Source organism: Acomys russatus, chromosome 16 (genome assembly GCF_903995435.1).
Source record: "Acomys russatus chromosome 16, mAcoRus1.1, whole genome shotgun sequence".
Lineage (NCBI taxonomy): Eukaryota > Metazoa > Chordata > Mammalia > Rodentia > Muridae > Acomys > Acomys russatus.
Genome location: NC_067152.1, coordinates 33,808,267 through 33,830,932, shown reverse-complemented (window position 1 = coordinate 33,830,932; position 22,666 = coordinate 33,808,267). Strand labels below are relative to the sequence as shown.

At 51.0% G+C, this 22,666-nt stretch overlaps 1 protein-coding gene across 1 annotated transcript in view; it reads left to right on the top strand.

The window, feature by feature from the left end:
• Cacng4 (calcium voltage-gated channel auxiliary subunit gamma 4) overlaps positions 1-22,666 on the top strand; it is a 56,606-nt gene that overhangs the window by 30,024 nt on the left and 3,916 nt on the right. The window contains exon 2 of the mRNA XM_051158938.1: positions 18,877-18,960. Coding sequence (XP_051014895.1) covers positions 18,877-18,960 — 84 coding nt within the window. The remainder of the gene's footprint in view (positions 1-18,876; positions 18,961-22,666) is intronic.

The following is a 22,666-nucleotide window of genomic DNA, read 5'->3' as shown; positions in this document are numbered from 1 at the left end:
GTGAGGATCACAGCAAGGGCAAGAAGTAAGACAGTGCACTCAAAACTGATATCCCCAGGTGATGTCAGCTGCTGGGATCGTCATAACCAATGACACAATGACACCAGAGCCACACTTGATGCCCACACCACTCCAGGCTTTGGTTCCATGCCTCTCTCAGCTCTGAAGGCTATGAGAAGTCTGAACTGGTACAAACTGCTAGGACAACCAAGGCTTCAAGTTTGCATTGTCCAGCTAGACCACTTCTAGGGACCGAGTAAGGCTTTATCTAGATTAGTGGTTCTCAACCTTCCTAATACTAGGACCCTTTAATATAGTTCTCAGGCTATGGTGACCCCCCCAACCATAAAATTACTTCCGTCCCTACGTCATAACTGTGATTTTGCTACCATTATGAATTGTAATGTAGATATCTGATTTGCAGGGTATCTGACATGCAACCCCCCAAAGGGGTAGAGACTCACAGGTCAAGAACCGCTGATCTAGATGGATTGACAAAGAGCCCTCACCTCCTTCCCTGACCAGTGTCCACTGTCCCTAGTATGGGGACACTGGGTAATAGATTAAGAAGCCACTTGGAGAATTTAGATGAAACTGGGAATGTCCAAGCCTTGACCACCTTCCTAGTCAGGTGATGGATGTGACTCCCCACCCCACCCCCTCCAACAGGCTGCCATGGCGTCACCCTCTGCTGCTTCCCATCCACCTCTTTGTGTGGTTTATTTGCCAGCATTGCTCTCGCTTAATGGTGGGGGCTGAAGTACAGCTTCTCATTAACTTTTATCCTCCCCATAAATGGCCTGCTTAACTCACAATGGCAATTGTTCCGCTCTGTTCCCAGGGGTTTCTCTGCAGCCTGGCTCCCAGCCAGCCTGCCTTCTCTGCCTCCAGCCCCACCAAAGCCCCACAGCTCATAGGCCTGCTGTGCCTGTGTGTGGAGGGAGGGAAGCTGGCTTTTCCATTCGCTATACTCCCACCCCACCCCATCCCCCCCACCCGCAAGCAAAAGCCTCAAGCCTTGGCTCCAAACCTCCTAGAGGAAGCTGAGGCAGAGGGAGCTGAGACTGGGGGTGAATGAATATGGACAGGCATTGACACCTGGTCTGGAACTGCCAACTGGGAGCCTGGGGTGTTATTGGCCTTGAGAACAAACTGTGGAGGAGAGGGGCTCTGGAGGCTTGATCGTTGGTACAGCCCAGGAAAGCTACTGGTGCCTTAAGCCAAGAGTACTTGGAAGTGAGGGGCATTTAGATCGATGATGGATAGAGACACATGGCTCTTAGAGAATAGTCTCTCTACCCCCCAAATTAGCAGGTGAGCTTCTACGAGAAACTATCCCAGAGTCTAGATCCTGACTGTCCCACAGCTTCTCTGTCCCTGACTCTGGAGGGCCCAAACAGAAGATCTGGTATCATTAGTTACTGCTTTAATTGCTGTCATGGTTCCCAGGTTTGCAGAGGCCCCGGGCCATGCCACATCTATCTCCTTCCCACAGCTTTCTGTGTTCACAGCCACCGTTTACCTGCTCAGGCATATGGGCCTCTGGCCCTGAGCTCTACCATGAGTTCCCTGGGTCTGGAGCATCTACCTAGTCTTTGGCTCGGTGATCCTTCTTGAGGCTCAGCTCTGACAACAGTTTCTCCTAGTGGCTTCCCTGCCTTGGTCTCAGACTGTCCCGAGTCACCAAGTCACTGCCAAGCTAAAGGCAGGGATGGAACAGCTATGACACTTGAGTGTGCACACACATGCGTACACACACACATACACACTTGTACATGGCCAGGCACCTGGTACATGACAGGTGGTGGGCATGTAGGTACTGACTTGAATTCAAGGGTGAGTTCGTGGACACCTGCTCTTTAGTGCTGGGGTACCCATCTTGGGCAAGATAAGGGAACACTTGTCTCTGTTGCCCTAGGGGACTGGACTGTGTAAGGGCCAAAAATAGAGACTGTCTTCATGGAAAGCAGCCAGTAGACTGACACAGGCAGGACGTTGGGTTCCCAGGAGGCTGAGACCGAGGACATGGGCATCAGGTGTGGCTGATGAGCCCAGAGCTCTGAGGCCTCATCCAAGCCTATGAGCTGATGGCTCTCCACCAAAAGACATGTAGCCACCAGGGCTCCAGCTGATAACAGTGTGTTTACTTGTCACTCTGCACCACAGGTGTGGGAGGAGGGAGGGGTGTTGAAAATCATGTTTGAATTTGGTTTCTGTTTGGCTGGAATTGCTGCCCCAGCCCCAGGTGTACTCAGTGAGCAAATCTGAGCCATCTCAGCTTTGCCTGACTGCCCTTTGGCACCAGTGACTTGGCAGGTGTACCGCCCCCTGCCTCCCCCCCCCCTCCCCACACACACACTTCCTGCCTCTACCTCTTTTCTCCTTTGGAGAATTCTCCAGGAGAGCACAGAGGCAGGAAAACGTGGCTCTGGAGAATTCTGGTGTGGCTCCTTGGGACTCTGCAAACTACCTGTTCTCTCTGTGCCTTCTTTGTGTGTGACAGCTTTGCAGAAGGGCCTACTACATCCCTCCCTTTGGTCATATTAGAAATCGAACTTAGGGCATTGCGCATGCCAGGCGAGTACTTTGCCACTAAGCTACATCCCCAACTATGGGAGCTCCTTCTTCTTAGGGCATTTTTAAGGCTTAAGTGAGAAATTGGGAAGAGCTTAGCAAAGGGCTTTTGCAGGGTTTAGTGCTCAGCTGCAGCCTGCTCTGGTTAGTTCAATAACAGTGGGGCTGAAGGAAAAACAGTCATTGCATGGGGCCTCCTAAGAGTCAGGCAAACTGCTCATTTTGAAAGTCACAATCTTGTGGCCATATGAGGATAAAGAGGGCTCCATGCCAGTCCCAAGGAGGAGACAGGCAAAGCTGGTTCTCTCTGATAAAACAGCTGCCTCCTGGTCACCTGGTTAGAGCAGCAGGTGATATGTTTGGCACACTTACTGTATGCTAGGCTCAGTGACCTTTTAAACCCTGCTGTGTCACCTTCAAAAGACCCTCTCATGTGACCCCTGTTTAAGATCCCCTTTTCACAGATGGGGAAAATAAGGCACAATGTTAGTTAGCACTTATGTCACACACCTGGTAGGTGACAGCAGAGCCAAGCCAATGACCCCTAGAGACTGGCTTCTGAAGCCACCACCTCAACTGAGCCATGGCAGAGCAGCTAGCATCTTGACCAGTAAGTAGTCCGTGGGTGTCGCACTGTGTTGAGAAGGATTCAGACTAAGTGAATAGCACTTCTATTGGTCAGCAGTGTCTACCATGGGGGGGGGGGGTCACTTATAACTCGATGCCTCACCATCAACAAAGATGCTTTTGATGCTTTCAGGATTAGGTTGGAGCTTGTTGGAGTGGGAAGACAGTGTCTCACAGAATGGCTTAGCAGCGGGGAGATCAAAATCATATTTGAGGGCCTTTACACAGAGCAGGCAGCAGTGGGTGAGCAAGAGTGCTGAGCTTGGGAGTCCAGAGATTAGCGATCTAGACTTGGCTGTTCCACCAGCTAGCCTGTCACCATAGAAATGGCCTTTGGCCTCTCCAAGCCTCAGGTTCCTAATGTGTAAAGTGAAGGCGATGAAGATGCCCGTCCCTAGGGCTCCTTTGAGAAGTTTATATGTCTCTGCTATGATTCTTCCACCCCACTCCCCACCCCCCCCCCACCCCCCCCACTCTCCCCTACCCCACCCTCATCCCCCAACCCCTACCCCCACCCCCCACTCCCCACCCACCCACCCACCCACCCCACCCCCGCTCAGGCCCTCCAATTAAAACTCTCAGGTTATTGGGGCATAACTTTCCAGAGACCTGCAAAAGCGAAGCCACGGAAAAGTCTGGAATCTGCAGAGAGCTGTTTTGCCCCCTTAGAGCACCATATTTGTTCCTCATTAAAAAAAGAAAGAAGGCAGCAAAGAGGAAAGAAAAAGAAAAAAAAAGCCAACCCTTAATACCCAAGCTTTCATCCAAGCAGATACAAGGAGAGAAATCACAGAGAACACCATTCCCAGTGCTGGGGGAGAAGACAGCTATTGGTTGGGGAAATCTCTCTGGCTCTGTTCAATTATGAATCTCGGCAGGAAGCCTGGAAAATCCCGGCAGTTCTGCAGCCTAGCACTGGAGGAGGCAAGGCTAGAGCTGTGCTGCCCTTGAAGGACTCATTGAGCCCAGAAAGGATGGACAAAGCCGGAGGCCCAGGGTCAGGGGATGGGCCAAGGACAGCATGCCTGGGGTCACTTCTGACCACTGCCACCACCCTCATGGCTAGTTTTAATTGTCACCTTGGCGCAATCTAAACTCAGCTGGGGAGTCTCAGTGAGGAATTATCTAAGTCAGATTGCCTTGTGGGTAATGCCTGGGAAGGATTTGTTAATTGGGTTAATTGAAGTGGGAAAACCCACCCTGTATGGAGGAGGTACCATTTTGTAGGCTGGACCCTGGATTGAATGAAGAGACAGCCAGCAGAGCACTATCGGGGCCATGCACGCATTCATCCCTCTGTGTGCTTGACTGTGGGTACCACGTGACCAGCTCTCCCAAGCTCCTGCTGCGGTGACTTTCTAGCAATGACTGGCTGTAGCCGGAACTGTAAGCTAAACTTTCTCCCCTAAGTTGCTTTGGCCAGGGTGTTTTATCACAGTGACAAGAAACAAAACTAAGGCATTCCTTACGCAGGTTGGTGTTTCCTGAAAAGGTGGCCCTGAAAAAAGAAGCTATAGGTTATGAACAAGCAAAAAGGCTTTTGTTTGTTGGCTGGTTTGTTTTTAAATCAACGACAGACGACAACTTGCCATTTATGAGGCTCCTCTCCTGCTTGGTCTCCCCTTGTATGTGGTCTCATTACGGAAGTTCCATGGGGTCTGTGGTACCCTATTTCAGAAATGGTTCTTTAGAAGTGCGTGTGGGAAGATGGCTGGCTGGGCTGGTTAACTTGCAGGTAACTGAGACCTAAACGCATTGGGAGACATGTGTCACATGCTTCTATGTGATGGCGTGCAACATTGATATTTGTCCTTCCTGTCCCCCAAGATCTGTGATCTCTTGGGCACCTGCACTTATTTTCACATCTCAGAACAGTGTTGTCAGCCGGACGTGGTGGCGCACACCTTGAGTCCCAGCACTTAGGAGGCAGAGGCAGGCGGATCGCTGTGAGTTCAAGGCCAGCCTGGTCTACAAAGTGAGTCCAGGACAGCCAAGGCTACACAGAGAAACCCTGTCTCAAAAAAACAAAAATAAAAAAAAAAGCAAAGGATGCTGACGCACTGCTTGTATCTCTTCTGTCCAGAACACCACCCCGTGGGCTGAGTCATCCATACTCAGAGTGGGCTTCCCATCATGCTCTCATGACCCCACAGACATGGTAGGAGCTTTATCTCTTAGGTGATTCTAAATCCCAGGAGGGTGACAATCAACTCTTACCCGGCCACTCCTTGACAACTTGACACCCAAATGCGTCCTTTTAAGTTCATCACATTCTACCCCTCACCCCGATAGTTTTATAGTCATCTCATAATGCCGATGCAGTCATTCCAACTTCAAAACCCCCCATAATTGCAACAGTTTCAGCAACTCTCCCTTCACTCAAAGTCCCTATGAAATTAATAAACAAGCTGCAGTCTTCCAACATTTGACGACACGGGGTAAATATTCCTATTCCAAAAGGGAGAGCTTGGAAGAATAGCAGGGAAACGTTGGGCCAAAGCAAGACACACCCACCAGGGAAAACACCAAATACTGTGGCTCCATGTTTAGCATCCGGACAGTGGTCTCTGTGCGCCTTGACTGCTGAACCTGACAAACTACCTCCTCAGGCTGTTTTTGAGCAGGCAACCTCTGTAGTGGCGGCCTCCTTTCAGGTTCTCTTCCTTCGAGTGAATTAATTTTTGCCCCCGCTTTGCTGTGACCTTTCTTCCTCGCTGTCCTGAGTGCTGAGATTGTGCGTCCCACTGTGTCTGGCTATCACATCACCTCTTTACATCACCCTACTGGGAACCAGTGCTGCCAACAAATGGCTGTGGGGGCCAAACTGTAGTAGATGCCTTCTTCCCAGGCCCAAGTCCCTGTAGCCCCTCTTCTTTTCTGTTGGGTTTGCAGACAGCGTGCTTTGTGGTCCAAGCACGGTGGTGCATCCCTATAACTGACAGCCTGTGAGGGGAGTGATGGGATGATTCTGAGGCACCCACACCTACCCTTCCCCATGCCTCCTCATCTTCTTCCTGCCCCTTGCTCTGACAGAAGCCAGCAAGAGGCTGCCCGGGGTCCTCGGACAGCTGCAGCAAGCTGCTGACTTAGAGCCAGAATTAAAAGTGCTCTCACAAGGGGTTCTAATGTGAGAAGGCATGATGAAGAGCGAGCTTGTTAGTTCTGGGCAAGCATAGCCTGCCATCTCCCAGGCAGCTGAGCTCCATTGGGACTAGAGGCAGACACCTAAGAGCCCTAGGGTAGGGCAACCCCTTACAGGCCAAATGATGCTCAGCCAGACTGGGAATAGCACCAGAGACATCCAAGGCCTCTAGAGACAAGTGCTCCCTGGGCATGAGTCATGAGGGATTTTTTTCCTAGCTGCCATTCACTCCCTGGCCTCACAATATGATCTCTCCCTCTTTGTGGCATCTTGGAGCAGGTGGCATTAAATGCAGCCCCCTTATAGGGAGCCTTTGTAACTGAGTCTCACTTACCTTTTCAGCTTCAACCCCCCACCCCCCGTCCCACTCCCACCCCATTTTTTTTTCTCTTCCAAGATGCCAAATCTCTGGGCCTTCTGGGCTGCCCAGGCTGCCATCTTCCCAGCACTGCCTAGGGGCCCATCTCCCTGAGATTCCCCCCATATGCCCCATCCAGCACTAAGCTTATTTGAACCCTGCCCCCATATACCTGCTCTCCACCTCATTGTTTCAGGTAAAATGTCCGCTCACCTTCCCATCCAAGATTTTTTTGTCCTCCCAGACAGGATCTGTGTCTTTTCATTCCCACAGGACCTGGCATCAATATAGGAATGCTGATTTAAAGAAAAGAATGGGGAGCCAGACATGGTGGCTCACACCTTTATTCCCAGCCCTTGGGAGGTAGAGGCAGGCAGATCGCTGTGAGTTCAAGGCCAGCCTGGTCTATAGAGTGAGTCTAGGACAGCCAAGGCTACACAGAGAAACCCTGTCTAGGGGGAAAGAAAGAAAGAAAGAAAGAAAAGAAAGAAAGAAAGAAAGAAAGAAAGAAAGAAAGAAAGAAAGAAGAAAAGAATAGGTGAAAGATAGGTGAAGAACATCTGAAAGGAAATCTCTAAAGATCATAGAAGGACAAGAACCTTCTGGGTGTTAAGCCTATGAAATGCAGAGAGAAAGAGAGATGGGCATGTAGTTTGGCCAGTAGGGCACTAGCCTAGTGTGCACCAAGCCTTGGGTTCGACCCTCAGCTCTGCATGACATGAGTGTGGTGGAGCACACCTGGAATCCCAGCATGCTGGAGGTGGACATAAGAGAATCAGAACCAGGAGGTCATCCTCAGATGACCTTGGGAGTTCAAGGCTGCAGAGACCCTGTCCTAGATGTTCTTTTTGCAATTTAAAAGTTAAACAGTAAAGCTGGGCGGTGGTGGCCCACGCCTTTAATCCCAGCACTTGGGAGGCAGAGGCAGGCGGCTCTCTGTGAGTTCGAGGCCAGCCTGCTCTACCAAGTGAGTCCAGGACAGCCAAGACTACACAGAGAAACCCTGTCTTGGGAGAGGAAAAAAAAGATATGGACAGCTCTTTGCCAAACTCCAGACAAAACACAACTAGGTATGAAGACATCCCTGAAAAGTAGGGAGTTGAAAACGCTGTCTTCCTCCTCGGCATGACACTGGGATAAGAAATAGCTTTCTGGGCCTGGAGAGATGGTTTGGAGGTTAAGAGCACTGGCTGTTCTTCCAAAAGTCCTGCGTTCGATTCCCAGCAACCACACGGTGGTTCACAACCATCTATAATGAGATCTGGTGCCCTCTTCCAGCGTGTAGGCATATTCTACATAATAAATAAATCTTTGAAAGAAAAAAGGAATAGCTTTTCTGACCTCAGTGCCACAGCCTCAGCCAAGTTCCTCGGCCATGCACTCTCTGGGGGCCCTGGGCTCTCCTGCAGAGCACGTTCCTTCATCACCATTGAGGGACTGTCAGTGGAAAGCTCCAAGCCACGTATGTCTTTGTCTCTCTTAGCATTGATTTTTTGCTACGGCAGAAACACGCTGGGAGGTGGAAAGCAGCCAACACAAGAGCCAGTCACCTGCTGGAGGTAACAGTCTAAAGCGAGTGGCCCTCCTAGAGGACAGACAACCTCCATAGAATGGATCTGGCATCTTGTTGCTCGGAGATAGTGAGGATGGGGGCCAAGGGGGTATAAGAGGGCACACTTCCATCTCCAGAGCCTGTCTCAGACGTGGACAACAAACCAAAGGACAACAGGGTCACCTACGCCATGACCATAACCATAGGGAACGTTGGAAATACGTAGTAGCCATGTGCTCAAGGAAAGGAAAATGCGTATAATGAGAGGGGACTCTGCTACATCTCCAAGACTCCATTGCCCAGAAAAATCTCAAGTCCTCGGGAAATATAAATTGCATGAAGGAAGTCTGTGATTATTTAACGGGGTCTCAAACTGTCACTATAGGCCAAAAATGAAGGGAGAGTGCAGCCCGGCCTCGAGCCTGGTATTTCTCTGTAACCCGGGGAAGATTTCCCAGCAGCCTGCTTTGCTGCCACTGGAGAGCCGCCAGCCCGCAGGAGACCAGAACATGCCAATTGGGAAATCACAGTCATTAGGACATTTCTTTGGAGGTGGGCGTGGAAGTGGAGGGATTATGAAGAGACCTCTGAGTGGGGAGCAAGGCAGGACGAAGAGCCTAAAAGGGAGGTGAGTCTGGCATTTTGGCTTTGTCAACCGGCACTCCTGGCCAGGGCACCCGCTCCAAACTCTATGTTCCAGCTTGAACGGCTCTCCTGCCCCCAAATCCTGCGTTGTCATCATCACCCCAATACCTCCAAATGTGACCTTGGTTAGAGATATCATCTTTAGAAAGGTTACCCATGATCTGAGGGGCTGGCAGCAAGATGGCTCAGCTGGCAAATGTGCTGGCTGGCAACCCTGATGACCCGAGTTCGATTCCCAGGACACACGCACTGTGGAAAGAGAGAACTGACTCCCAAAAGCTGCCCTTTGACATCAACCAGTACGCTGTAGCTTGTGCTGGTGCATACACAATGAAAAAACCACAGTGTTGAGCATGTGCTACTTCTCTGAGACCTAGTGGTCTGAGAGCAAATCCCCAGGTAGAGACTTAGCAGCCGGAGGTGGCCACCCCGTCCACCCCCTGGGTTGCTATGAAGGCTATGTTGACAAACCACAGGTGCTTCAAACAGTGCCTAACAGGCAAAAGGTGCTAAACGATACCCTGGGTTTCACTCCTGCGTATCCTGTCATGAGGGGTGACCATCTCCTGTCTGCCAGTGCTTCTGACACCCTGCCACTCTCTCTGCCTGGCCCACAGAGTCCCGGATTGCTCCTGGCCCAGGTGATTTAAGGCATGGAAACATTTGCCGCAGTGTTTCTTCCCTTCCCGCTGAGAACAGGATGGAAGCTAGCCCATGGGTAAACAGCGCTAGGAAGCTGCGGAGGGTAGAGTGGCGTGGGAGTGGGAGGCCCAGCATGCCCTGCTCTGAGATCAAGACTTGGGCCATTTGACCCGTGTACCAGAGCTGTGGGCCACAGGTTGTCACCCCATCTCAGCGCCTCCACCAGTGAATTCTTTCTAATCTGGACTAAATTGGAAATTGCCTTAGAAGGAAATGCTTGCAAAATTCATGAGATATAAAGTTTGCAGTTGATAAAAGGACTCAGACACGGGTGGCAGGATATGGAGCCAGGTGTGGGCCTTGCCTCATCTGGGCTGGGCAGTCTCTACCTACCGTTTCTTAGCACTGGACCATCCTGTGTCTTCTTTCCTTCCTTATTTTTTCATTTATCTTTTCAAATCTTCTTTTTTGGTTCATTTGGTTCTCTGTCTCTGTGTCTCTGTCTCTGTTTGTCTCAGTCTTGCCCCCCCCCCCCGTGTGTGTGTGTGTGTGTGTGTGTGTGTGTGTGTGTGAGGGGGGGGGAGGAAGGAGGGAGGGAGGGAAGGAGGGAGGATAACCTTGTGTCACTCCTTAGGCACCATCCATCTTCCTCCTCCTTCCTTTTTATGTACTTGTGTGTGCTGTGGGATATGTTTCTGTGTTTGCACATGTGTGAGTGCACGTGTATGCAGGTACTTGGACATGTTGAGGCCTACATCTAATGTTGGGACTCATCTTTGAACACACTCTTCCATCCTATTCACTCAGGCAGGCCTCTCAATCTGACCCAGAGCTCACAGATACGGTTGGTTTCTATGGCCAGCTTACTCTGAGATCTTCTTCCAGCACTGGGCTTGCAGACCCACGCACCATTGGTGTGGGTTCTGAGTCCAAAACCAGGTCCTCATGCTTGCACAAAAAGCTCTTTAACCACTGAGCCCTCTCCCTGGCCTGCACCACTCTTTTCTTTCTTCCTTTCTTTCTTTCTTTTTTTAAGACAGGGCTCAGTAATTCAGATAGAATGGCTGTCCAGCAAGCTCCAGAGATCTGCATCTCACCTCCCCAGTGCTGGGATTACAAACATGTGCCACAATGCCCAGCTTTTGTGATACAACCTGGGAACCAAACTCAGGCCCTCTGGCCTATAAGGCATCATCTCCATATTTGCAAGTTTTGAGACTGGTGTCTCCTGTGTAGCCCAGGCTGGCCTTGATCTCACAAACCTTCATGCCCCAGCCTCCAGGATACTGGCCTTTGGGGCTTTGGAGCTGCATGTGGCTAGGTTTTCTCCTGTGTGTAATGACGCCTCTGTACAAATTCATGGGGCACAGTGTGATATTGTGATCCATACACGCAATGGTTACATTTGTATGGTTGAAATAGCCATCCCCTCATTTAGCGTTTCTTTGGGGTGACATCTGGGGCTACTTTCCACTCTTCCTGGGTTGACCCTGGAAGGTGGGGAGCCTCTGCAGGAGTCTTTCCCTGGATTTGGCCCTGGTGTGCTTTCGCCACCACCCAGCCCTGAATTCAGCTTCAGTATCTTTATCTGCTGCTCCCTGCCAGTCTCCTTGGCCCTGTCGCATGTAAAATGACATAGGTAGCCATTTATCTTATCTTTTGGGTGTGAATCCATCCTCACAATAGGGTCTGTGAGCGCACCTCCTCTCCAGCACCTAGCAGTGTGTTTAGTGATCTTTAAACACTCAGCAAAAACACAACTGGAGGGGGGGAGAGAAGGCAGACCATGCCTCAGTGAAGTAAAGCCCACGCCACACACACATGAGAACCAGCACCCACGTAAAAATACAGACGTGGTCACGTGGGCATCTATAACCCCAGAGCTGTTGGGGGATGGAGACAAGACTGGGGCATGCTAGACCCAGGTCTAGCTACAAGTTCAGTAAGAGACCTGTCCCAAGGGAATAGAGCAAAGAGTGCTAGAACAGGACACCAAATGTTATCCTCTGGCGCGCGTGCACACGCGCGCACACACACACACACACACACACACGCACGCACGCACACGCACGCACACACACGCACGCACACACACACGTGCGCACACGCACGCACGCACGCGCGCACACACACACGCACGCGCGCACACACACGCACGCACACACGCACACACACACATGCACACACACACACACACACCTTTGAATATACCACATATATACATGTATTATACACACACACAGCTGAAGAGTGAATGAATGAATGAGCGGGTGACGACCAATCGAATGAAAATACCATCGAGGAATGCAGGATGTATACATGTCGGGGGCGGGGGGGCGGCGGGGTGGTGAACGAATGGTTTGTGAATGTACGGGCACGTCTCACAGAGCTCCCTCCTCTGCTTGCCTCTTCTGCGCTGCATTTACACAGAGCCCTTAGTGCTCCTTGGCCCTGCGCCATCTTCCTTGGCAGATTAAAAAGCTGACTTTCATCCCAAGACTTAAGACACTGCCATTTCCTCCAGCTTCACAGTCAGGAAGCCATTTCTCCTAAGCTTGCCTGGTACCCACGCTGCCTACCTTCCCTGTGGATGGAGGACACTTCGGGGTGGTGGGGAGGACCGCTAGTCAAGGAGCCAAGAGTCAGCGAAGAGCGGCTCTGCCAGGCACAGCAGGCCTCACGCTCCCCTTCAGCTTTCCATCACAGGTGGCGGGGGTGGGGGATGCCTAGCACCTTCACCTTTGGGCCTCTGTAGTGGACTTAAGCAAGCAGGTCTTTAGACCTCTCCATGGCACCTCCCTTCATCTCCAAAGAATCCTTGGACCCTTGTTATAGAGACACAGGAAGCTGATGCACAGAATACAAACAGCACCCCAGCCCTGGCCTGAGCCCAGGTTTGTCTACAGGTAGTATATGGCTCAACGGTGGCCGTCCTACAGGACCAGACCTGAGGAAGAAAGAAACCCTGGCCCCAGCTTCCCAGAAGTAATTTAGAGTGGACCACAGAACTTGTGCCCAAGGGACAGAGACTGGAAATGTTTCTCCACCTGCTTCTAGCCTCTCCTCCCCTGCACAAGGTTTCCCGGGTGGGTAACCGGGGATGCCAGCAGAGCTGTTCCTCCTGGCAGGCTACCCATTGCTGTGAGCAAAAAGCAAGAAATAATTGGTGCGGCTGAGTTGAGGGATGAACAGGGAATATGGACACGAGGCTGATGGCTGCAGCAGATGTGGTGTGGGGCAGGGGGTGTCTGGATGCTCCTGGTAGGTGCTCCTAGCTGCCGTTAATGCTTGTGGGGCTTGGGTGTATGTGTGACGCTAGAAAGGCTGTGTAGGACATGAAGGGCTGTATGAATGATCATTGTTAATAAGACAGCAGCTGGCATTCTTGTCCCTAGGATTCCCTTAATTAGAATGGGCTGCTAAGGTCCCTACCAAGGCTGGTGTCAGATGCCAGCATCCTTGAAATGCCTCAAAGAGTGACTAACCACGCCAGCTTTCATATTGAAAGTCTCGTCTCTGGAAATCCCTTGAGTCTATGGGGTTGGTCACCCAGGCTCTCTATGGTGGCATAACCCTGAGGTATGACTTCAGAAGGATAATGGAAGGACAGGCTACCTGGTCCCACTACACACACACACACACACACACACACACACGTACACACACGTACACACACACACCCTCCTGCCACCACAGTTCATACCTGGTTTACCGGCTTCCACAGCTAAGGGCCTCTGTAGTCTTTTCAGATATGCCTCCTTCACCATGTTTTCTCTTAAAATTAAAGAACCTGGCCGGCCCCTTTTAATAAGCATTAGTGGTCTGTTCCAGGCATGGCAGAAAATTCAGAAAACACAAAGGAATTTACAAACTTAGCTCACTCATTATCCTACCACCCAGAAATAAAACAGTGGACATATCTTGGGAAATTTCTTTCCAGATATTTCCTATGCTGGTAGAAAATGTATGTGCATGCATGCACACACACACACATACACACACACACATACATACACACATACACACACACACACACCTTTAGAGGAAGTGGCTCGTGGCGGAAGGAGGTGATTGGATACATATGTACTCACTGACATGTCTACACATCTCCTCAGGAAGCCACGGAATCTCAAACAGGAGCAGCCTCCCTGGCCCTTTCCAGCAGTAGCTTCCTGAACTTCCCGTGGGCCGCTGTGTCCCTGAGAACTCCCTGCACCTGGCGCCTCTGTAGTCTTGTAATGGTGTCAGCCAGCCCAGGGTCTCTAGATGAACCACCTAAAATGATCAGAATAAACCTAAATATCATTTAGCAGGTAGCCCAGCAATGCTGTCTCGCTGAGAAAGAACGCCGGCGAAGTGAGCTGGAATGGCTTTCTCACCTACATCTCTCATCAGCCATTAATTTTCTCCCCGTTAAATGCCTCAAGCCAATGCTAACAAAATTACACTTGGCAGAGATAAATGTGACGTCCCCAGGGCTGACACTGTTGCACTCCATAAACAGGCTGAGGGAGGTGAGGTAACTCTTGTGGAAGAAACTCCCAGGAAACCAAGGCAACAGGAATGCTAGGTCCCGCCATTAACAGAAGCAAGGATCCAGAGAAGGGGGGATGCAGCGTAGATGTTGGCTTTGTGACTAGGTGTCATGCTTCAGGACCAGATGTCCCTAACTGGGGGAGTGGCTCTCAGAGCCGCCATGAAAAAAAAAAAAAAAAACAACATAAAGATGTCTGACCAAGTAAGACTTACAGGGGAAATATCTCCAATTCTTAGCTTCTGGGTCGAGGAATAATCTCTTTCTCTTTTTGGTCAAGGAGCTGGAGACAAAAACAATAGGGTACCACCTGCTCCATCACCCACTCCCTCCTTAGACTGTGATGGGGTACAATTGACTGTAGTGGGTCTAGCTCCCCACCTGTGAATCAGGGGAGGCCCATCAAAACCTTGAACGACCTCGCTATAACTTGATTTCATCTGCAATACCCTCTTTTCAAAATAAGGATCTGCTATATTGGAAATTCAGAATGTCCCCCCAGAGGCCCAGCTTTGGTTCCCAGCTTTTAGCTGTATTAGGAGGCAGTGCAGTCTTCAAGAGGTGGGGCTGGCTGGACTTGGCAACTGGAGGTGGGCCCACGAAGAAGCTGAGGATCTTAGCTCCTTTCTTTTTCTTTGCTCCCAGGCACCATAAAGTGAATGGCATGTTACAGCCCCCTGCTCTCATCACTAGATACTACTATGTACTGTACCATGGGCTCAAAGAGCCACAGACTGGAGCTCTGGAAACTGTGAGCCAAAAAGAGCCTTTCCTCTTTTGCCATTGTTTGTCTCGTGCATCAGGTCACAGTGATGGGAAGCTAACTGGCATCGGTGCCTTCACAGCTACCACAGGTTAGACTGCTGGATGCCTTAGAGGGCAGCAAACCACACTGATGTCAGTCTGCTATTTTAGGCTATTCTTTCTCTAGGTATGTGAGAAAGTGAGGAGACAGAAAAGGGAGGGGGAAGGGAGGGAGGACCAGAAAAGCTACAGCATTCCGCCTCATCATTATCCCACAGAGAGTGGGGCCCACCAAGTATAGACAGATTCCTGAAGAAACAGAAGTGTCTAGAACTATAGACATGTATGCAGCCACTGAAAATAACATGCTGAAGAATGAGGTGCTGAGCACTCAGAGAAGCAGAGGCAGGTGGATCGCTGTGAGTTCGAGGCCAGCCTGGTCTACAAAGTGAATCCAGGACAGCCAAGGCTAATACAGAGAGGCCCTGTCTTTTAAAAAAAAAAAAAAATGAAAGTAAGAAAGGAAGATTTCTGAAGACTAAAATTTTTAATTGGAGAGATGTTTGTGATTATGGGTCAATGGCAAGAGCAACCTATAGATTAATGTACATAATGTTCTATTTTTAAACTAGAGCTCTACAGCCTTTCCAGAGCCCCGTTAGACAGTCTCTCTTAAAACTAAGAATGTTGCTATCATATGACCCAACAATTGCACCCCTGGGCACTTGTACAGAATGGTAATAAACATATTTTTCGCCAACACCTGAATGCGAACACCCTCAGCAGCACTGCTGGGAACAGCTGGAGACAGCAGGCATCCTTCAACAGGTCACGATTTAGCAGAGGATGAGCTTTCCCTGCTGTGGAATCCTGCCCGGCCATGGGAGGCATAAGCCACCAACACGCAAACAGAATGTGAATCTCAGGTGAATGATGCTGAGCACAAAAAGCCACCCTCCCCCCCCAAAAAAAAGGTGACTGGCTGTGTTACATAACATCCAGTGCAAAACGGCTTCCACTTCTGGCAACACTACCACAATTGAGAACCTTGCGTGGCTGCTGTGGCTTTAGGAGAGACTGGGGTAGACAGGAAGGTGAGTGTGGCTTTAAAAAAATGGTGCAACTACAGGGGATCTTTGAGACGGAAGGTTCTATTTCACTTGAGGTCAGCCATCCTGGATGTGTGACAGTGTGCTAGTTTTGTCAGGTGTTACCACTGAGGAAACAGAATAAAGGTCATTCCATGTCTTATTTTTTTTTGCTCTGTGTGTGTGTGTGTGTGTGTGTGTGTGTGTGGGTGTGTGTTTGTACACATGTGTGCTCACCAGTGTGGGCGTGGGTGGAGGCCGGAAGTGTGACTTTGAGATGTCTCTCAGTTGTTTTGTTGTCATGCTTAATTCTTTTGTGTGTGTGTATTTATGTGTGTGGATGCATGTGTGTGTGTGTGTGTGTGTGTGTGTGTGTGTGTGTGTGTGTGTGTGTGTGTGTGTGTATGCCTGAGTTACTGTTGGGTGTTCCTTTGTTGTTCTTTGCCTTATATATTGAGGTAGTCTCCAGCTGAAACCAGATCTCGCCATTTAAGCTAGTCTAACTAGCCAGCGTCCTCTGAACTCCATGTATCTTCTTCGCTCCTCTCCCGCAAGCCCCTAGCATACCACCTTGGGGTTACAGGCTTTTACATCCTTTCTGGGGATCTGAACTCCAGCCCTCTGGCTTGCATGTTGAGTCATCACCCCACCTTACTGGGTGGGTGGAGGGGTGTTTTGTTTTCCCAGCAACCTGCCTGGGTGCTGGGATTTCAGGTGTGCATTACTGTGCCAGCTCAGGCAGGGTCTCTCACTGAACCAAGAGCTTTCTAATTGGCTAGACTTTGCTAGTTGGCAGATGCGCCCAGGACCCTCCTGTCTTTGCCCACCTCCCCACCCTGCACCACCACACCCAGCTTTTTACATGGGTGCTGGGGACTCAGGTTCACGTCCTTGTGCTTGAGTGTCGTGCATTTTACCCGCTTCAGTCACCTCCCATGCCTCTCCCATTATTTCTTCCATGGGCATATGAATCCACAATAATTCAAAATAAGGTATGAGTTTTAAAAATAGAGACTGGGGTGTCCAGGAGTATATTATGCACGTGGTACGAGCAAGAACTTGGGATCAACTCCCAGCAGCCCTTAAAACTGGAAGAGGAGACCCCTCACCTGCACACACGTGCCTGGGAAGATGGGGAAAGACAGTTCACAAACCTAGCAAGTCAGCTGCAGGATTGTCACTCCGAAGAGATGATTTTTCTTCTTTTCCAACCTCTTATTATTTGACTTGTTCCAACAAGCAGGTGCGACTTGGTGATTTTCTTTAGACTCGTGAAGTGGCAAAAAAGAAAAAGGGGCGGGGGGGGGAGGTGTTGGAGGTGGGCAGTGGCAGAGGGCTCTGCTCACCCCACTCATTTTTTTTTTTCTCAGAAAGGGCTGGTTCTGGGTCTGCGGGGACAGTTTTTTAATGTGGGAATGGCAGGCCTAGGAATGAGGTAGGGGCTGTAGCCGGCCCACTCCAGCCTCTAGCAGCCTGTCTACTCCCAGACATCCTGAGACCGACCCATTCCGGCAACCTAGCCCCTCCCTCACCAGCCCTTGAATTTGCTTCACTGACTTAACCACTCAGGACCTCTTGAAGTAGAAGACGGGTGGCTCTGGGTCCAGCAGCAGGGAAGCTCTCTGAGTCATTACCAAAGGCTGAGAACCACCTCAGTGTGTCCCTCATGTGGGTCTAAGGAACCTAGGAGATGAGAGCTGAGATGAGAGGTGAGAGCTGAGGTTATTGCCACTGTCCAGGTGAGGAAACACAAGGTTAATGGTATTCCCACAGGGGGGAAAAAAAAACTGTCAAAGTACACCCTGCCTGAGATGCCTCCTCTGAAACCCTCTGACTATCTCTTGCACTACTGACCCCAGGGGTTCCAAGGAAGCAAAGCATGGCCGCTGCTGTGCCACAGGACCTTGGATGCAGCAGCTGAAGAGAGATGGAGGGAGAGCTTAGAGTGGGGCTCAGCTGAGGGGGAGGGTGTTGTAGCCAGGTAGGAAGGTAATGCGCTCCCGGCTCGGCAGGGAGCCCTTAGTTGGATACCCAGGAAGACAGATGTGCCCCTGGCACACTCCCAGCCTCTAGTACTGTTCCCACCCACTGTGAGGCCAGGCTGGGCTGCTGGAGGCCAGCAGGATGCTTGACAGCAGCTGTGACAGAAACACTGGCTACATCTGGGAATAGACCAGCTCTGACCAGTTAGGGGGTGGGGAGGAAGAGCTTTGGCCAGAGGCTGCAAGAGTCAGGTGCCTGAGTTAGGCATGAGGAGTTGGCAGGCGTGGGCATGACCCCCAGCCCATGTGACTTCCTCTCCGGTGGTGTGTTTAGTGATGGGCAATCCCCGGCTGCAGGGCAGCAGAGGGTTAGGAGAAACTGGGACAGAGAGCTGGAAGGAAGAACTGTCCTGTCCTCCTGAGTTACTCCTGAGTTACAAACCAGGGATCCTGCTCCGTGAATTCTACCCCATGAAGACAACTTCTCCACATGGAGAGGAGAGGGCCAGGCGGGAGATAGTCGTAGCCCTTCTGGAAGTTTCTTGACTCTCTATCTTTAATCAGATTGCCGGGGTTGGAATCTGAGTGCGGAGGGGGCGGGGCGGGGGGGGGGCTTCCCACTGTGCTGTGTAAGTACCACCCAACCTGGTCATTTCTCAAGCAGCAACTCTAGAATCCCCTTGGGATCCCACCTGCTGCTTGGGGCCTTTTGTCCCAACAGCGACTGATGGTTTGTTGTTTCATTCTTGAGGATGTCAAGGTTTAACCATAAGTGATATGGCTCTGATTGAGGTTCATTTCAGTGTGCCTGCGCGCGTGCGCGCGCGCGTGTGTGTGTGTGTGTGTGTGTGTGTGTGTCCCCACAGAACACCAAGCAGTGGGGACTCTCTTCTCTCTGCCCCTGTGACCTGCCCAAAGCGTCCATGTCTGGAATGGGTGAATGAATCCGGGCCACTCACAGCCTGCCTTTCCCTTTTGTTCCCTTCAGGCATCTATAAAGGGCACTGCTTCCGGATCAACCACTTCCCAGAGGACAATGATTACGACCATGACAGCTCAGAGTACCTCCTCCGTGAGTGACAAGTCCCCCAGCTGCTTTGTAGGAGGAGGGGAAGGAAGGGAGGGGCTAGAGAGGTGAGCCCTGTGGACTTGGCCCTGGGGGGCTATGAGCATTTTTATTCGGAAGTCCTGAGCTCAGAGGGTGGAGTGTAGTGCAGCAGTGGACACTAGCCTTGATGAACTACCCCTGCTCCTGAATCCATCCATGGGCCTCTGAACACCTCTCCTCCAGAAAGGAGGAAACCACCGCCAGAGAGAGGCTAGAAATGGATGCTCAAATTTCTGTGTCATTTCACTTTCCCACCAGCTAAAAGACACAAAGAGCTGCTTCTTGCAGCATCCCTGGGGCTTGGGCCCAGCCTCACACATAGAGGATCGATACCAGTGCTTCCTTAGAGAAAGCATAATTCACTGTGCACCTGATTATAGGTCTTTTTTTTTCCCCCCTTACAAGAAAGGATTTGGATTATGAGTCATCTGATGAAATAGAACAGTGCGGTTCCCATGGAGCTGAGGCCATGCCAGGCTGCTCCAGCCAGGCCCAGAACCTGCAGTAATCTGACCAGAGCTCTGCCTCCAGCCCACTTACCATCTCCTCTTTCACTTTCCTGTCCTCTCATTCTACATATGAGGGGCCCACATGCTACTGAGTACACGCGATCCCCTTGGGGGCGGCCATAGGTCGTGGAGGTTGCACACTGCACAGCTCAGGGAAGGCCAGTTGCATATGCTGTGGCGTGAGTAGCATCCTTCTGTCTCCGCGATGCAAAGCATGTGTAAGAACAAGCTGGAAGGATGGATGGAGCTGGAAGAAGGACAGAGCTGACTTGGCGAGAGCCATGACCCTTGGGAAAGATCGCAGCAGCCGGGCAGAGAGAAGCTGTATACACTCTACCAACTGAGCTACATCCCCCGTGCCCCCCGCCCCGGCATGGAAGTTCCCACCCTTGGGAATGAACTCCGTCAGTGAGAGGCACTGTCCCCAAAAAGCCAGAGTTGGGAGCCTTGATGCTTTGGTCCACACAGTCAGCCTCCTGGGGGTCCACAATCACAAATCACATAACCAGAAGCTTAGGCCCTGTTGCTACAGGTCCTCCCACCAGCAGTGTCCCCTGGGAGCATCCTGGGATAACCTCAGAGTGATAGTATCAATGGGACAGTCGGTTCATTGTTCTCAAATGTACAAAATCCCCCAGGGAGACCTGCTGGCTCGGTGACTGTGGAGATGGGACCCTGAAAACTGATTTCCGCATTCCCTCAGAACCCAGGAAAACCTGGGGCCAGCTGGATACCAAATTTGAAATCTGTGACGGCCATAGTCCCTGTAGGCAGGGGGCCTGTGTCTCCCAGGCTCCCCTCATCCTCAGTGTTCAGTCCTCTGATCTCTGTCCAGAGGATTATCTCCAAACTGTAGAGAAACCCTGGAGCAAGGCCTCTGGGTGCTCATATGGCGATTTCTTCCTTCATTTAACCGAAACTTACTGTAACTCTCTCACGTGCCCGTCACCATCCTGAGCAAGTGGGATAGAGAAGGGTGGCATGATAACAGTTCTGTCTTCCATGTGGTGGCAGAGTACAGGCATTTGGAGAGCACAGAAGGTTCCTTGGTGAAGGAAGGCCTGGGAGACAGCAGCCCAGCAGGCCCAAGGCTAGGCAGCTCCTTGCCCCGTCTTAGAGAGTTCAAGAAACAAACCAGCCCCTGAGCCTCACATTCCTAGGCCTTCCAGAGAAGCCAGACTTGTATTTTTGAGTTATATTGCTGTCATCGGGTCCCTGGAGGCCTCTAAGCATATCATACTCATGGCTTGGGACTTGAGGGAGTCACCACCTCACACCCTGCTGAGAGTCTTTTCCTCAGGTGTGTCTTGTCCCCATCATCCGTACCTATCTTGTCCCAGGTCTGGCACGTAGGTTCAGGATTTCCAGTGAACTGGCTGATGTCTGTGCCAAGCCACAGTGCTGGTGTCGAGGTAACTGTGAGTCCCTAGTGGGGCTTAGAGTAAGTTACAAGGTAGTGTCCATCCCCCAGACAGATATATGTCATCCACTGTGGCTTGATGTGGTCATCAGGGTGTGGCTGACTCCAGCCGCTCAGACGCATGTTTGGCAAGACACTCTAGCAGCTGAGTCTATGTGGCAAGGGGCAGGCGCTTGCAGGACTCACCTGCCTGGGTGACTCTGAGCCCAGGCCTCCAGTGTCCTTCTGTCTGGACCAGCTGACTGGTCTGAAGAAGAAGGTGGGGCAGGGGCTTGACCTGAGCCTGGCCATCTTGGCTCAGAGCTATATTTGAGAAGCACACAGGAAGCCTCCTCCCGGAGCCCGCTACTACAAGAAAGCTAAGAGGAGTCAGGGAGGAAGTGCCTGAGAGAGGAGCTCCATTTAGTACCTCCATACAATCCCTTCTCTGTGGAGCAGGGGCTCACACTGTGGGTGTACAGAAAAGAGACAAACACTGCCTTCAGAGGCTGCAAGGCCCCAAGCCAGTCAGCTGGCTCAGGAGGGGCACCTGCCCGCACTTCCTGACTCACTGTCCTCCGCCACTGACGCCACCGAGGCCCATGCAACCAGATTTCTCTAGGGCTGTGAGGACCCGGAGGAGGCCGAGCTCTGAGCATCTCTCCCATCTTTGTCCTCTTCCTCTGACCTCCTTGCCGGCTACCCAGATGCTCAGGGTGGGCACTGGAAGCCTCCCGTGTGCTTTGGTGGACATCCATTTTCTAAGGGGCTGTAATCCCCTTAGAACCATCATGAACCACATGACTGAAAGCAACAGAACGTGACTCCTGGGTAGTAGCTAAAAGTCAAAAAGAGCAAGGGTGACACTCTTTCCTTAAGCAGTTTGGGAGCACCAGAATTTCTTGACCGTGTCATTGCCCTCTGACTCCATCCTCATAAACTTCTCCCCTGACTTAGAAAGATGCTATCGCTGGACTTAGGGACCACCTGGTTCATTCGGGATGGTCTCATCTCCAGGCCCCTAAGGTCCCTAAACACATATGTAGTACCTTTTCCACAGGAAGCTACATCCACAGGGGGAGGGCACAATCAGCCTTTCCATCTTGGTACTACTACTGTGGCCAAGTTATGAAACAATGAACTCAAGTGGTCACTGAAGTCCCCTGGTCCTGCCCCCACCATGCTGGGCATGGGCGTAACAAGGATTCAGACACAGCTCTGCTGGCCAGTGTGGTGGACAGCATCTCGCTGTGTGCCTCACTGCCTCTTCTGTGGCTCGTGCATGTTGTGGGGCTTGCACTTCCGTCTCTAGGCCTAGCGGCGAGGTGCTGAACATACCTCGTCACTTAGGAAGTGCCTACTGCAGTTAGCTTTGTGTTAATCACCTCGTGAGGCCAAAACCAACCAACCGCAGCACAGTGCCCCACCCCCAGGAATTCATGCTTTTTTAATTTGTGAGGTTTTAGTCAATAGCAAGTCAAACTTATGAAATGGAAAATGCTAGAAATAAAGAACCCATAGGTCTTTTTTTTTTTTTTTTTAGTAACTTTTATTACAGTATATTGTTACAATGATCTATTTTATTATTAGCTGCTAACAGTCCCCCCCCCCACTTTTTTGTTTGTTTGTTTGTTTGTGTGTTTGTTTTTGAAGACAAGGTTTCTCCATGTAGCCTGGGCTGCCCTGGACTCACTTTGTAGACCAGGCTGGCTTCAAACTCACAGAGATCCGAGTGCTGTAATTAAACGCATGAGCTACCACA